Below are 17,633 nucleotides of genomic sequence, written 5' to 3' on the forward strand. Positions count from 1 at the left end.
ATGAGCAAAAATAGTCCTGATTGTTTTGTCACGATCAGCGACCTCGAAGCAGGGGCCCACTGACTGCTGCTTGTCACACACAGCGATATCGCTTGCAAGGTCGCTGATACGTCACAAAACCTGTGACGTTTCAGCGATCTCGCTATGTGTGACGGGGGCTTTAGTGTGAATTCGGACAAGGCAGATTTGGTGTGCAAATCATAGTACATGTAGATGAGATGTTAAAAGCGCCATCCAGACTTGGTGGAAAGTTTCCTTGTAAAATCAAAATTATGCTGTGACGTTTTATATCCCCAGTATGCTCATTGTGTGGTGGATATGCCACCGGTCTTCACCATAGAGGTCACCCAGTAAGAGTATACAGGGGCACATAACACGCGGAGTTTGTTTTACAATTTTCACTGTGTGTATATGTATGTGTGTGTAGATAGATAGATAGATAGATAGATTTATAGATATATATAGATATATATATATATATTTCTTTATCGTTCCTATGGGAGACCCAGACCATGGGTGTTTAGCTTCTGCCTCCGGAGGACACACAAAGTACTACACTTAAAAGTGTAGCTCCTCCCTCTGAGCTTATACACCCCCTGGAGAACCAGATCTAGCCAGTTTATCGCTTTATGTCAGGAGGCATACATCCACACATGCATTCTCATCTGATTTTTTTGATTTTTGGAAAGAGTTTGAAGAAAAGCGGGTCCAAGTCTGGACTCCCGGCATGTCCCTTCTCACCCCACTGTGTCGGCGGTGCTGTTAAGGTTGATTTCCAAGGCTGGAGCCTTACATGCCGCGCTCCTTCACCATCCCTCCTGGGCTCTGGCTTGAAGTGGGAGCCAGCACGGTCTCCATGCTTGGCAGGAGACCGGTCTCCATCCGCAGCCCTTCAGGACCCTGCCGGACCGGAGCACTCATCCCCAGGGACTTGGAACCCTGCGTCTCAGCAAGCTAAGTACCTGAGACGTTTATATATGGGGGTCCCTGTACTTTATTGTTGTGGGAGAGTGTGCTGAGTGTGTTTTATGACATTTCCGGTGGGTTCTCTGGCTGTCGCCTGAGAACCGCGCCGATGGTGCCTGCGCGCCGGCCGCGCCGCTTAAATTTAGGCCCCGGCTTTGCCGGAGGCCTAGTTTCGGTTTCACTGCCCTCGCATGTCACTCATGCAGAGGAATAGGCTCGGCTCCGCCCGGCGGCCGTTCTGGATACTCCCCACTGCTGGGGCGTCCCTCCTCCCCGGCAGGTCTCTATAGCCCTCCAGTTCCCGCTCCTCAGGACAAGTCCCGCCACCTCTCTTCGCTTCGGCGGCCATTTTCTCAGCGTTCTCTCTGCAAGCGCTGGTCTGCAGCATCTCTGCTGAGTTGCTGTGCTTGGGGGTCCGGGCTTCGGGATCTGGAGGGCACACAACACCGCTCCAGCGGTCTGGTAAGCCACAACCGGTCTCCGGTTGTGGACCCCTGATTATACTCTCTGGGGTTCATTCTCTGGCAGAGCCCCCACTCCAGCAGCATGTCTCACACGAGGAGCAAGGCTCCAAAGCTGTATTCAGTATGCACTGCATGTAAGCTCCTGCTGCCTGAACCGAGCATATTCCCACATTGTGATGCCTGCTCTAACCTGGCGGTGCCTCAGCCTGGAGTCTCACCCCCAGTGGTCTCTCAGGCTGCCCCTGCTCCTGTGGCTGAACCCCCGGCTTGGGTAGAATCCTTTTCTAGGTCTATCTACCAATCTTTTGCTGACTCCATGGGACTTCTGTCCAGGACTTTGCTGAACATGCATCAGCCCCTTTCACAGGGTGCCTCTGCTGCTAGGGGTCTCTCAGGACCGGAGCTCACAGAGGATTCATCATCTGGTCCCAGACCCCGTCCTTCTAAGAAGAGACGCAGGGTTCCCTCTCCTTCCTCGTCCCGCGGCTCTGATTCAGTAGCTGACTCGTAGGACGAGGAGTATGCCTTTACGGGGAGCTCGGAGGTTAACTCCATGTGCCCCATTGATCTGTCCGAAAGTGACTCAGATGTTAGTGATTTGATTGCGTCCATTAATTCTGTACTGGATCTCAATCCGCCAGTATCAGAGGAGCAAGAAAAGCACCAGTTTACCTCGCCTAAGAGAGCAAAGAGTGTGTTCTTTAACCACTCCAGTTTTCAGGCCGCTGTGACCAAGCCCAGGGCCTGTCCTGACAAACGCTTCCCAAAGCGTGGTTCTGATGACCGCTTTCCCTTTCCACCTGAGGTGGTCAAGGAGTGGGCTCATTCCCCAAAGGTAGACCCCCCGGTGTCTAGACTCTCAGCCCGGACCGTCGTATCGGTGGCTGATGGCACCTCTCTTAAGGATTCCACTGACCGCCAGATTGATCTTCTGGCCAAATCCGTATATGAAGCGGCGGGGGCTTCGTTCTCCCTGACTTTTGCAGCAGTGTGGGCTCTCAAAGCCATCTCTGCTTCTCTAGAGGGGATGCATTCCCTCGCCAGGGAATCTATGCCCAAAATGGTTTCCTTAACTTCCCAAGCTTCAGCTTTTTCGTCCTATGCCATGTCTGCCATGCTGGAAGCTTCTCACCGCACTGCGGTGGCTTCGGCTAATTCCCTCGCTATCCGCAGGATCTTGTGGCTTCGAGAGTGGAAGGCAGATGCTTCTTCAAAGAAGTACCTTGCTGGACTCCCTTTTGCTGGGTCCCGGCTGTTCGGTGAACAGCTGGATGAAATTATCAAGGAAGCTACTGGTGGGAAGAGTACTTCCATGCCACAAACCAAAACCAGGAAACCTGTCCAGGGCAGGAATCAGTCGAGGTTTCGTTCCTTTCGTTCCTCCAACTGGTCCTCCTCTAAGCCCTCGGCCTCGTCCACTAACTCAGCCAAGGACCAGAAATCCAACTGGCGCCCAAAAGCGCGTCCACAAAAGACCGCAGGAGGTGCTGCCACCAAGGCAGCCTCCTCGTGACTATCTGTCCGCGCCAGCAACGTCCTTAGTCGGTGGCAGGCTCTCCCACTTTGGCGACGCGTGGTTTCAACACGTCTCCGATCAGTGGGTAAGGGATATCATCTCCCACGGCTACAGGATAGAATTTTCTTCCAGTCCACCAAACAGATTTTTTCTCACAACTCCCCCCTGCTCCAAGGCCGTCGCCTTCTCACAGGCCGTGGCATCCTTGCAGGCCAACGGAGTAATTGTACCAGTTCCCTCCCGGGAACGGTTCAGAGGTTTCTACTCAAATCTCTGCCTAGTCCCCAAAAAGGACGGTTCCTTCCGGCCCATCCTGGATCTCAAGCTTCTCAACAAGCATATTCAGGTGCGGCATTTTCGCATGGAGTCTCTGCGATCAGTCATTGCCTCAATGACCCAAGGGGACTTCCTGGCATCCATCGACATCAGAGATGCCTATCTGCATGTGCCAATTGCAGTTTCACACCAGCGTTGGCTATGTTTTGCAATCGGAGAGGAACATTTCCAATTCCTGGCTCTCCCCTTCGGGTTGGCCACAGCTCCTCGGGTATTCACCAAGGTCATGACAGCAGTGATTGCGGTCCTGCACCTACAGGGGTTGGCAGTGATCCCTTACCTGGACGACCTTCTGGTAAAGGCTTCATCCAGCGTGGACTGTCATCGGAGTGTCTCGCTCACTCTCGCCACTCTAGCCCAATTCGGATGGCTTGTCAATCTTCCCAAGTCCACTCTGACTCCGTCCCAGAGTCTCACGTACCTAGGGATGCAGTTCGAGACTTTGCCGGCACTTGTGAAGTTGCCCATAGTCAAACAGCAGTCCCTCCAACTGGCGGTGCGCTCTCTGCTGAGGCCCCGCCGTTATTCCCTCAGGCGCCTGATGCAGGTGCTGGGTCAGATGATGGCGTCAATGGAGGCTGTTCCCTTTGCCCAGTTCCATCTGCGTCCTCTGCAGCTGGACATTCTCCGCTGCTGGGACAAGCGGCCTTCCTCCTTGCACAGGTTAGTGGCTCTGTCGCCACAGACCAGGAGCTCTCTTCAGTGGTGGCTTCGGCCCCTCTCTCTGTCCCAGGGGCGCTCCTTTCTGGCCCCGTCCTGGGTGATCCTCACCACGGATGCCAGTCTATCCGGCTGGGGAGCGGTATGTCTCCACCACCGAGCGCAGGGCACTTGGACTCCGTCCGAATGAGCCCTTTCGATCAATGTGCTGGAAACCAGAGCCGTGCTTCTGGCTCTCCTAGCTTTTCACCATCTGTTGGCGGGCAGGCACATCCGAGTCCAGTCGGACAACGCGACAGCGGTTGCGTACATCAATCACCAAGGCGGGACACGCAGCCGCCTGGCAATGTTGGAGGTCCAACGCATTCTTCAATGGGCGGAGGACTCCAAGTCCACCATATCCGCAGTCCACATCCCAGGCGTGGAAAACTGGGAGGCAGATTATCTCAGCCGTCAAACCGTGGACAGTGGCGAGTGGTCCCTGCACCCGGCAGTTTTTCAGTCAATCTGCCGCAAATGGGGAACTCCGGACGTGGACCTAATGGCATCCCGTCACAACAACAAAGTTCCCGTTTACGTGGCTCGCTCCCACGATCCTCAGGCATTCGCCGCGGACGCTCTGGTCCAAGACTGGTCCCAGTTTCGTCTGTCCTACGTGTTTCCCCCTCTAGCTCTCTTGCCCAGAGTCCTGCGCAAGATCAGAATGGAGGGCCGTCGAGTCATTCTCATTGCTCCGGACTGGCCCAGGCGAGCTTGGTACCCAGACCTGCTCCATCTGTCCGTAGAGGTGCTGTGGCATCTTCCGGACCGTCCGGACCTTCTCTCACAAGGTCCGTTTTTCCGCCTGAATTCTGCGGCTCTCAAATTGACGGCGTGGCTCTTGAGTCCTGGATTTTGACGGCTTCTGGTATCCCTCCTGAAGTCATGTCCACTATGACTCGGGCCCGTAAGTCTTCCTCCGCCAAGATCTATCACAGGACTTGGAAAATTTTCCTGTCCTGGTGTCGCTCTTCCAGCCATCCTCCTTGGCCATTTTCCTTGCCGACCCTTCTGTCCTTTCTACAGTCCGGTTTGCAGCTGGGACTGTCCCTCAACTCTCTCAAGGGACAAGACTCAGCTCTGTCAGTGCTGTTCCAGCGGCGTCTCGCCCGGCTGGCTCAGGTCCGCACCTTCATGCAGTGCGCGTCTCACATCATTCCGCCTTACCGGCGGCCCTTGGATCCCTGGCACCTCAATTTGGTTCTCACGGTTTTGCAGAAACCCCCCTTTGAGCCTCTTAGGGAGGTTTCTTTGTTTCGGCTTTCACAGAAAGTGGCCTTTCTAGTGGCCATAACTTCCCTCAGGAGAGTCTCCGATTTGGTTGCGCTCTCTTTGGAGTCACCTTTTTTGGTTTTTCATCAAGACAAGGTGGTTCTCCATCCGACTCCGGACTTTCTTCCTAAGGTGGTCTCTCCTTTCCACCTTAACCAGGACATTACCCTACCTTCCTTTTGTCCGGCTCCTGTTCATCGCTTTGAAAAAGCGCTGCATACTCTGGATCTGGTGCGTGCTCTCCGGATCTATCTGTCTCGCACCGCTGCTCTTAGGCGGTGCACTTCTCTTTTTGTGCTAACCACAGGTCGGCACAAGGGCCTCTCTGCTTCTAAGCCGACCTTAGCCCGTTGGATTAGGTCGACCATTTCGGACGCCTACCAGTGTTCTCAGGTGCCTCCCCCGCCGGGGATCAAGGCACACTCGACCAGAGCGGTCGGTGCCTCTTGGGCTTTCAGGCACCAGGCTACGGCTCAGCAAGTCTGTCAGGCTGCCACTTGGACTAGCCTGCATACCTTTTCGAAGCACTACCAAGTGCATGCTCATGGAACTATAAGAAAAAGAATTTACGGTAAGTGAACAAAATTCTCTTTATTTATTATTATTAGTGTGTATATGTATTTAATTATGGTCTTATGATATCATGAAATACCTGAAGCAAGCAATGTCCTACCTTACAGGATGCAACGGTTGACATTTCTCTTATTTGTAAGATGTACGCTATATTATATTGCTTTTATTTTATTTATTTTTTTATAATATCCCAACTGGTTAGTGCTGAATTTTTTCATTAAGATCACTATAAAGTCACACTTTGTTTTATCTCATTTGATTGTTTTCTTTTTTTTTATATCTATAAAGGGCTTGGCTCATCTCCATGCTCATCACGTGATTCACAGGGATATCAAAGGACAGAACGTACTGTTGACGGAGAATGCAGAGGTGAAGCTGGGTATGTACCTAAAACATATCTTCACTTAGAATGCACATCTTTTTGAGCCAAGATCAAACCAAGTCCTGGAAAATCTAATTTCTAGAATATATTTGATACCTAACGATTGCCCCCTGTAATAGCACTATTAAGTTGTAGTCTTCTTGCAGCCCCTCTCTTCCTGTCGGGTAGGCAGCAGCACGGGAAGTGAGCAGTCTGCATTCTGTACCCAGGGTGAGCGCTCCCTTTGTGGCGGGAGCACTGACTGCTCACTGTTGCTGCCTCTGCACCATTCACTGGAAGCAGCAGCTTCAAGGAGAATATAGCTTTTATTTTTTTCCCTGCAACCAAACTGCTGAATAATTTTAGAAGAGGAATTACCTGCAGATTAGCACTATGGCTGTAGGCAAGTACGGTTTTATTCTGATGATAGTTTCCCTTTTTAAAAAATATATGATAGAGTTCATATCCTAAAATATCCTATGTACTATGGTTACTATGGTAATTGTTTTTTTTTCCTGAAAATCCTAGGTAATTTCTCAATACTACAAAGTCTCCTTAAGGAGAATAGTGTTCCCCCGTGGTCCCCACAAAGCTTCTCATGAGCCAGTTCAGACTCCCCATACTTTGCACTGACGAGGGGCAATCACCCCGAAACACCGTGTCTGCAAATTGGGACTCGGATCTGGCATGTATATCCTAGGTCATATGCAAAGGATTGTTAAAAATCCACATTTGACTGTCAGGATTGCTACTTCCAATAGGTGGCACTAGAGTTTGTCTCCTTTCCTGGAGAGACCATTTGAATACTTGAGAGCAGTAACTCAAGCAGCCCATGAATGATAGCTTAGCTCACCGTGCCCCGATGATAAGCTAATTAGGGAGCATTGGCCAAGTAGCCCAAGTCTTGAAATAGGACCCTGTGGAGCGAGACGTTTCCATATACATTGCATCACTGTTCATGCAGCATAATGTATCTGCTTATTATAACCTTAAACACCATGTATGGGGCAGATGACCCCATTTTTGTGCTTATTATGTTGAGTCCACATGAAAAGAACTGCTATTTGTATAGCATACCACAGAGATTTATCTTTGACTTGCGGTAATTACAACTAGACCTAGCCCACAGACAGACATGGGCCCCACTATGTCTTGTCATATATTTAGAGGCGTGGGAGGGAGTTATTCTAGGAACTCTCCAGGTTATTTAGTGATGGTAAGGAAGCACATACTGTCCCCTGGATGTACACCTCTATCATCTACGTATAAAGCTTGTGTGCTGCGGTCTGTATTGCGTATTCTTGCAGTGTCATTTTTAGCCCTCCTTGAATAATGAATGCAGTTGATATTACTGGTGTTATTAAACTGGAGCATTACTTTTCCAGCTTTTGGCAAATATTCTATTTATAGGGAATATTGATTCTAAAAACAAGTTTTTAAAGATTTTGTAATTTTTATATTTTTCATGCTAATTAATGTGCAATAGATACAGCCCTGTAAACGAGCCATTGGGGACATCATGTTATTCTTTGCAATATTTTTTCCCCTTAGGTAAAGTTAAAGGACTAATGCAGCGGTGCAAAATGATATTGATTAAATGTCATCCGATGAGTTGCTAATGAGTGTTCAGAACACTTTACAGCTTATAGATCAGCTGACTGTGCAGCCTTTTAACTAGATATGTTTTTCAAGACATCATTGTGTTCTCATCTGTCTCCTATAGTGGATTTCGGTGTCAGTGCACAGTTGGACAGGACAGTAGGTCGGAGAAATACATTTATTGGTACACCATATTGGATGGCCCCAGAAGTTATAGCCTGTGATGAGAACCCAGATGCTACCTACGATTACAGAGTAAGTTGAATATTTTATTTTAGTTTAGCAATATAAAAGCCAGACTAGCGCTTTTCGATTTGTTAACTCTCTGGTTTTATGTTCCTCATATATGTTACCGTCTTTATGTGCCTTTGCTTGGGTTGAGGGGCATATGATCGCACCATTGTGCTGCTTAAAGGGAATGATCAGTTGATTCCTGATGCCTGAACTGCTTGCAGTATAATCAGAGGACAGTTTTGTTATTTCAGACATGTGAACATAGCCTAAAACATACAGTTCCGTTTTTTTGCATCAGTCACCTGCGTTGCTTGACGCTTGTGACCGATGCGTTGTACAATGGGTGACAAGAATTGATTGAATTTATGAGAAAGCGGTTCTGTTGGTGAAATGCTTTAGTATCAAAAAAGCGCAAGAGCGATCAGCTGATCAAAAGCCAGCTGCCGTGAGACCAGCTGATCTCTATCACAAGCCGGCAGCCGGCTATTGTGATCGATCAGCTGATCGCCCGGCGGGCGGATTTTGAGAGCAATCAGCTGATCTCCCGGCAGCCGGTTTTTATGAGAGCGATCAGCTGATCGCCCACAGAAGCCAGGCGATCAGCTGATCGTTCACAGAAGCCAGCCGCTGGGCGATCAGCTGATCGTTCGGTCGCCGAGAGAGACATTGATTTGAATAATTAAACACCAGATCTGAGCATGCGCAGGGAAAACAAAAGGATTCCGCTACTCAAAAAACGTTACATGCTGCGTTTCTGCCGCCTGACGGTCAGTCGTTCCATGCCCAGGCGGATGCAACGCAAGGCCATCAGTCGCGATCCACCGCTCATACAAGCCTATGGGAAACAACGGAATCCGCCAAACGGATTGCATTGTTTATCAGAGCGGCGGATTGTGACTGATCCTAAACAATGGAAATGTGAACATAGCCTTACTGTGAAACGCTGACACGTTTCAGAGAGAACCACATTAAAACGGAAGCTGGGGATGAGATGACTAGTCTGTTTTGTCCCCAATCTGCACAGCTACAATACCAGGTATCTCTCCTTACACCTGTCAGTCTCGATGAGATGGGTTGGGAGAAGCCAGCAGGGACGTACCACTGAGACAGGCTGCTGTGTTAAAGTATTTTTTCTCTGAAATATACATCTTCAATAAATAAATAAATAAAAAAGACTGGATTTTGTTTTTCTGCTTTTGGCTTGGGCATAATAAATCAACTGTCTGATTTCCTTTAAGATGTGCTGCAGTAGCTTTCATTCTTGTATGTTGACTAGTGTTACATAAAATGTGAAATGATCCAATCACAGAAAATGATTTCTGTAAATAAAAAATGTTTATGCAAATAACCGTTTTATAGTACTGATGGTGCTTTTTGTTATTGCAGAGTGACCTTTGGTCTTGTGGTATCACCGCTATTGAGATGGCAGAAGGGGCACCCCGTAAGTCATACGAATATGATTTATGATATAGGATTTCAAACATATATTGTTTTTTTTTAAGTCAAATTGATATGTTTATTTACTTTTCCAAAGCCCTTTGTGATATGCACCCAATGAGAGCGCTGTTCCTTATTCCAAGAAATCCTCCTCCACGGCTAAAATCAAAGAAATGGTAAGTTTCCACCTTCTGATCCATTAACACTTACTAGATGATCTTCCCTGCAAATATGGTACATGCGCAGGGTCTACCATTAGATTTTGGTTGAGCTTTTTCGCTTGGGACCCTACGCGCCTGATTCATTGTTGCATTTGTGCCTTTTTGATTTAATTTTAGTATCATTTTTTTTTTTTTTTTTTTTTATTTATACAAAATTCTCAAATTATTTTACTGTAAGTTTTGTAATAAAATCTGAACAAGTTTGGTATCTCCATAATTAGATTGATTTGGAGATTCATATTCCAGGTCACTTTTACCACACAACGAGCGCTGTAAAAAGAAATCCCTAACATAAGTGTCAGAATGGCATTTTTCTTTTAATTCACCCAAATTTTGTAGTATATTATACGGTAAAATTAATGGTATCATTCAAAGGTAGCACACGTCCCACAAAAACCAAGCTCTCCTATTAGGCTATGTGCACACGTAGCGGTTGTCCCTGCAGAAATTTCTGCAGCGATTTGAACAGCACATGTGCGCTTCAAATCGCTGCAGAAAGAGTCTGTAATGAAAAAAAAAAAGCCGATTCCATGCGCTCTGAATGCAGCCCCTCCCATAGACAGAGCGGGGGATGCAGGCAAAGTGCACGGAATAAGTGACATGTCACTTCTTAGAACGCGCGCTTCGGGCAGCAGTGAAGCGCTGCGCTCTAATACGCCACGTGCGCACGGCTCCTGCATAATCTTCATAGATTATGCAGGGGACGCAGGACGCATGGAGTTACGCTGCGGTGCAGATCGCAGCGTAACTGCATGCAAATACGCAACGTGCGCACATAGCCTTACTGACGGAAAAATGAAAATGCATGTCCCTTTAGAAGAACGGGGAAGAAAAACAAAAATTGGCTGCTTCGTGAAGTGGTTAACCAGTCGCAATTGACAAGTCATCTGCAAACACCTGGAAACCAACAACCATGCCTACATTGATGAACATAAGAAGTAAAAACAACCTACCAACCAACAACGAACATTCGGACACATAAGAACAGACTTAAAAAATTGCAAAGCAAAAGAACCTGGTGCAATTGAATAACGGATATATGTACATGGCATCTTTCAGAAGAACATGCCTTTTTTCCAAAGGTGAAGCATCTTCAAGTAACATACCGCTGGCATTTTCCTGAAGTGTCCTACCTGGCGTTTTTCCAAGGTTTTTGCAGCATCTATGCCACCAATGCTTTTTTTTTTTTGCAATTTAAACTGTAAGTAGTAAGCGCATTTGAAGTCTGATGGAAAAGAAGTTACAAGAAAACACAACATATGCACAGCAAGTTGTTTTTACATGGCTGTGTATTATGTTCATTTTTTTTTTTTCCTCTAAGTTCCAGCTGGGATATAACTGAAAAAGACATAATATGCACATGCCCCCAAAATGCCATAGACTAGACTAAAAAAAGAGACGAAGATGAATCGGGCCCCCGAGCATACTTTTTATCATAGATGTAAAGTACACACGCCCTGCTGTACGGACTGTAAAGGAATGTGTACCACCACTACAGCAACCCCAGGAATTTTTATAAATGGTACAGAAATAGCTGCAGCATAGGAACCACATTATTTATGTGCTACAGAAACAAACTGAAATGGTGAGAGATTTCCTTAAATAGAAATACCATGAGGTGGCATAAGGCCATGTTCACATTGCACAGATTGTTGTGATTTATATTCTCCAGATTTTTGCTTTACTGTTGTGCAGTGTCCAGCAGATTTGCCCACTGATAAATGCCATTTTGATATAATCGTAGTAATCTGCGATATACTGTATGTGCCACATTCGCATGCATTAGGGGACATAATGTTAGATTCTGTCGGTATTTAGGCGCTAATGTTCTCTTTCTCTCCAGTTGAACACCATGTAGCTTTGAAACCAATTTACTGAAATGTTATATGATGACCGGTTTATGTAGTTTGTTCATTAAGGTGTGATTATTTTCTTTTATGTGCTGGTATATTTACCACACAAACAGCAGCCACAACTGGAGGTATCATGTAATTTTCGTTTTGCTAATGCATCCTACTGAACGACCTAATTAGTTGTTTCGTTCCATATGTACATATTATTTTCAGTGAAGCATTATGAGGAGGCGCATTATTTTAATGCTTATTCATAGCATCTTTGTTGTTGGCGACTACGGTGTGCTTGTGGTTTCACATTAGATATCAAATGCTTGCAAACGCGATATTCTCTATTTACAATTTTATTTTTCTGTTCTCTGTTAGTCAACAGTTGCCTCATATGCCCTTTGAAATTCAGTCAGGACTAGTGATGGGCGGACCTGGACTGTAAAAGTTCGGATAAGCCCGATTTCAAATGTACCGGAGCACTGGCCCCGGGCCTGGAGTTCTCAGGGAATTCCGGGTATTGATCCGGATCTGGCAACTCTGGAAATAAAAATAAAGCAAGCAGGCTGTACTTACCGAGTCACCGGCGCAGCTGTAACTGCTCCCACGACCGCTCATTCACTTCTGGGGTTGCTCATTGTCCTTCATTGCATATGCACTGCTTTCACCAGCACCTGTGATTGAGTGCAGTCAGAAGCGCCCCGCTTTCTGAGTGATCGTGTGTCTGACACTTACATGCACATAGCGCCTGTGATTTGTATCATACAATAAAAATAAGTAAATGAGAAAATTGGTGTAGGGTTCCTTCGTATTATGATACCCAGCACAGACAAAGTATAAGGCTACAGGCTTCAGTCCCCAGCCCTGCTCTTGGCTGTGTAACAAAATAAGGCTGCTTTCACACTACGTTTTTTTAACACGCGTCCTGAACGTTTTTTTTTAACGCAAAAACGGATCCAGTGCAAATGCGGTTTCATTTCAATGCATTTGCAATGGACCCGCGTTCACATGCGTTTGCGTGCGTTATAGTGAGGATCCAGCGACTTGCAGTTTTTTAACATTTTTCAAAAACGCTACTTGTAGCGTTTTTGAGCTGCGTCTAAATACTGCAAATTGCTGGATCCTGACTATACTGCACGCAAACGTATGTGAACGCTGGCATGCTGATAGACAGGATCCTGCTTGTTCTACTGAGCATGCACAGAAACCAGCGTCGGGTGATCAGTCCCTCTCTCTCTCCCCCTCCCTCCCTCTCTGTATCTCTCCCCCCTCCCCCTCCCTCTCTCCCTCTCCCTCTCTCCCCCTCCCTCTCTCCCCCTCCCTCTCCCTCTCCTCTCTCTCCCCCGCCTGAGAGCTGCGGACACTCGTAACCAAGGTAAATATCGGGTAACCAAGCAAAGCGCTTCTCTTAGTTACCCGATATTTACATTGGTTACGTGTGCAGGGAGCAGGCAGCCCGGCTCCTAGCTGCTGCGGATGCTCGTAACCAAGGTAAATATCAGGTATCCAAGCAAGTTACTCGATGTTTACCTTGGTTACGAGCCTCCGCAGCTGTCAGATGCTGGCTCCTAGTCTGTCACGTTCAGTTCCACTGACTCCCGATCACATGACTCCAATGTCCGCCCATAAACTTAAAGTGACAGGATCCTGCAAAATAACACATGCGTTTGCATGCATTTTTTTGCTGTAAAAGCAGGATCCTCTTTTACAGCAAAAAAATGTTCATGACGCATGTTAAAAAAAACGTAGTGTGAAAGCACCCATCTTTCGACACCTGCTTCAGTGCTGACAGGAGGGTGGGATTATGGGCGTGGGAAGCAGTATATATTAATTTTCTTTATTAAAGGGCACACTGTTAGCCCCAGCATCGGCTCCTGCCTCCTGTGACCCTCTTTTCCATCGCCATAGCTAGGTATATCTGGGCTATAAAACGTACCCCACTTTCCTCCAAAAAATTTTGTGAAAAAAGTGTGTTTTATAATCCGAAAAATCCGTTACTATATGTGAACATCATCCTCGTATTTGTTCCTAATGTTGCCAAACTGGAAAACTGTTCTATGTTTTCTTAAAGGGTTTATCTGCAGACTTTGAATGATTGCAGCTCGTGCACCATACGTTTTCATGATTCTTTGGTATTACCGGTATGCTGTTTGTATATTGCCACCCACATCCGGCTAGATGTGCACAGCCTCACTCAGTTCACTTGTACTGAGCGTGGTCGAGCGTGTCTAGTTGGCATGTAACCCTATGTATGCAAATCACGTACTTGCGTACATGATCGCCCACTATTGCTTGCAACACTGGAGAATCCTAACCGTATGGGGTGCCAATGTGGTTGGGATTCAGAGCTATGCAGTCACATTGACTTAAAACTGGACAGCCCCTTTAATGATGTGTCATATTATATGTTGGACGTGTTAGATTGATCTAGTTTTCCCCCCCACAATCTAAAAACATAGTGATAGAGAAATTAGATTATGAGCCCCAATGGGGACAGCGAGGTCTGTTGAGCACTATGGAATATAATGGTGCTATATAAGGGAGTACAATAATTGTTGCTGTGTGTTTTTATTCTCTGATATACATTTTTTTTTTACGTACATATTTAATTTATTTTCTCTTTGCAGGTCAAAGAAGTTTTTTAGTTTTATAGAAGGCTGTCTTGTGAAAAATTACATGCAACGTCCCCCTACAGAGCAATTACTAAAGCATCCCTTTATAAGAGACCAGCCAAATGAAAGGCAAGTCAGGATCCAGCTGAAGGATCACATAGACAGAACCCGGAAGAAGAGAGGAGAGAAAGGTGAGTGTGAACTGCGGCTTCTAGAATGTTCGGTAACACATGGCCATGCATCGAAAATATTGTACCACTTGTCGCTATGGTCAAAGTCTTCTTTTTTTTTTTTTTTTTTTTTATATATGGTTTTTGTTTTTATTTACATTTGGTTTCAGAAGGTCTGAAAAATGTAAATGTGACATTGCTAATGCCTGTTATATTCTCATACCAGCAAGCTTCCACAATCTTACTAAACGTGATTGTGATAGTATGTTTTATTTCCAGTTTGTTGGTTTAAAGGGAACCTGTCACCAGATTTTCGCAATTAAACCAAAAGAATCCCCTTCTGCAGCTCCTGGGCTGCGTTCTAGAAAGGTTCCTCTTGCTACTGGCCCCCCTTTCAGACCTAAATAAACACTTTATAAAATCTTACCTTTTGGTATGCTAATGAGGTTTTCTGGCCCCGGGGGCGGGCTGTATTGCTCCGTTATCCCCCTCTTGCCGCTGTTCGCCATCCCCCATTGTTCATTTACATACATGAGGCCGCCGCCCTCATGTAACGCAGTGCTCCTGAGTTCTCGCGCATGCCCAGTGGCACTATCGCGGGACCGAACAATGGGGGACAGCGGCAGGAGGGGAAATAATAGACGAAAACAGCCCGCCCCAGAGCCAGAAAACCTCATTAGCATACCAAAAGGTAAGATTTTATAAAGTTGTTATTTAGGTCTGAAAGGGGGGCCAGTAGCAAGATGAACCTTTCTAGAATGCAGCCCAGGAGCTGCAGAAGGGGGAATCTTTTAGTTTAATAGCGAAAATTCTGGTGACAGGTTCCCTTTTAAAGGGTTGTCAGTACTTAGATACAGAAGGCCTATCCTTAGGACAGGCCATCGTTATCCTGTTACAAGGGGTTCTGTACCCCCACTGATCAGCTGTTTGCAGCTCCCACTTAATCTGAATGCACGTAGTGTACTTGGCCACGGCAGCACAGTGCTGTACAATGTGTAGTGTCCTTTTTCACTTGGCCCTTATGCACTTCAGTAGGAGCTGAGTTGCAATGCCTGTGAACACACACTGCATGCTGAATGGAGCTGTGCTGTTCTTGCTCTGGGCTGTGCACAATCTGATGCTTCGGAGGTTACATGCAACTGATTGGAGGGTGTTCTGTGGTTACATCCTAACCATTCTGACACTGATTTATTCTAAGGATACCTTATTCAATCTGTTTTAAAGAGGATCTGTCAGCTTTTCTATTATGTATGTTTCTTAAATCAATGTGTTCCATATAAAATAACAATAAGGCCCCATTCAGACATCCATGTATCGTAGCCCATGCATGAACCATGATGCACGGTCTTGGCCACAGTACTCAGGTGTTCAAGTCAGGAGACCTGCAGCCTGTCTGTATACTGTGGTTCGTATTTGTACTGCCACATGTGGGGATCTGAATGAGACCTAGTTAGGTATTGTGGAAAATAGTTTAGGGACATCTTATATTTAGAACTTTGTGTTTTGCTGCCTTTGTTGTTTATCCTTGACATGTATAACTAAACTGGCAGTTGGATGTTCCCATTTCCTTTATCAAAAGGCCTGACATTGGTCATCTGTGGTTAGTAAGTTGGTAGAGACACACATGACTGGCATGAGGAATAGCAGCACTCCTTTATCAATTTAGTTTTTAAAGGTCCATAATTCACCAAAACGGACATAAATTCAGACAAAAACTCAAAAAAAGCTCACCAGAAAAAAAAAGCCACCAGCCAACACAGGTTATAATGGCAGATGCAGTCGGCCCCTCATGATAAAGCTGGGGGTAACACAGGTACAGAATACCAATGAGACAACCACTCACAGCCTACCAACTCATGGAAGGGGTGGTTGCTGGTATTAAACATGAACACTAATAAGGTTTTACATAGGGCGCCAGTCACACAGGTACGTGCAATGCATAGTGTCTAGCTTAGTCTATTGATGATACCCATACTATTAGATCAGGCGGGCTGCCCAGCACTATATAAGAGCATTGACACACAGAACGGACATCCCAAGGGGCCCGGCTGCATCCTGCGGAAAATTGTGCAATAGAATGATATAAAATAATTAATGCAAATCAAAAAAAGTCCGTGGAGCCTCTGTTAGGAGTCTCGTTACAGAAACTAGCCAGATATCCCTCCGGGAAGGACCTAGCCAAGGAGTGGCACTTTTTAGGAAACCACCATAACCACCATATGAAGTGGCCCTTTTAGTCAATATATAACTCTTTGACAAGTTTAAAGATATGACAAGGGAAATACCAAGGCCAGGTATCCATCCACAGACCGCTGTTTCGGGGTATTGCCCCTCATCAGTGTGGAGTAGGATTCTGGCCAGGTGGGAGCAATGCCTAGTAGACCAACAAGACAAAACAATCACTGATCTCGGGGAGACCAGCCAGAGAAAATTTGGTATTTTTTTTTTTTTTTTTATTTTTCTTTGGTATTTCCCTTGTCATATCTTTAAACTTGTCAAAGAGTTAGATATTGACTAAAAGGGCCACTTCATATGGTGGTTATGGTGGTCTCCTAAAAAGCGCCACTCCTTGGCTAGGTCCTTCCCAGAGGGATATCTGGCTAGTATCTGTAACGAGACTCCTAACAGAGGCTCCACGGACTTTTTTGATTGCATATTTCCCAGGGGGCAATGCACCTAGGATTTCACTGTATTGAGCGCCCTCGTTGGCTGCCGGCAGTGTTTTCTCTGGCTGGTCTCCCCGAGATCAGTGATTTTTGTCTTGATAAAATAATTAATGTGAGGTATTGGTCCATATTTTAGCCAAAATACATAAGCTCGTAACCCAAACATCAACGGTGCCCATGCTTATGAGTCCCTACACCATATTTAAAATCACCAGAAAGGACATAGTGGGTTCGGAAAGTATTTATACCACTTTAAATTTTTTACTCCTTGTTTCATGGCGGCCATTTAGTAAAATTCAAAAAAGTTCTTTTTTTTTTTTTTTCTCTCATTAATGTACACGCTGCAGCCCATCTTGACAGGGAAATAAAAGCAGAAATGTAGAAATGTTCACAAATTTATTAAACAAGAAAAACTGAAATATCACATGGTCATAAGAATTCAGACCCTTGCTCAGTGTTGAGTAGAAGCACCCTCCTTTTGAGCTAGTACAGCCATGAGTCTTCTTGGGAATGATGTAACAAGTTTTTCACACCTGGATTTGGGGATCCTCTGCCATTCTTCCTTGCAGATCCTCTCCAGTTCTGTCAGGTTGGATGGTGCACGTTGGTGAACAGCCATTTTCAGGTCTCTCCAGAAATGCTCAATTGGGTTTAGATCAAGGCTCT

The 17,633-nt window shown here is 46.1% G+C and overlaps 1 protein-coding gene across 4 annotated transcripts in view; it reads left to right on the forward strand.

The window, feature by feature from the left end:
- The window catches only part of MAP4K4 (mitogen-activated protein kinase kinase kinase kinase 4), a 289,343-nt gene that overhangs the window by 158,347 nt on the left and 113,363 nt on the right, over window positions 1–17,633 (forward strand). For all 4 annotated transcript variants that reach the window (XM_075336472.1, XM_075336473.1, XM_075336474.1 and 1 more), the window contains exons 6-10: window positions 6,115–6,205; window positions 7,911–8,041; window positions 9,407–9,461; window positions 9,555–9,633; window positions 14,147–14,322. In XM_075336472.1, coding sequence (XP_075192587.1) covers window positions 6,115–6,205; window positions 7,911–8,041; window positions 9,407–9,461; window positions 9,555–9,633; window positions 14,147–14,322 — 532 coding nt within the window. The remainder of the gene's footprint in view (window positions 1–6,114; window positions 6,206–7,910; window positions 8,042–9,406; window positions 9,462–9,554; window positions 9,634–14,146; window positions 14,323–17,633) is intronic.

The sequence above is a fragment of the Anomaloglossus baeobatrachus genome, chromosome 2 (assembly GCF_048569485.1).
Source record: "Anomaloglossus baeobatrachus isolate aAnoBae1 chromosome 2, aAnoBae1.hap1, whole genome shotgun sequence".
Taxonomy (NCBI): domain Eukaryota; kingdom Metazoa; phylum Chordata; class Amphibia; order Anura; family Aromobatidae; genus Anomaloglossus; species Anomaloglossus baeobatrachus.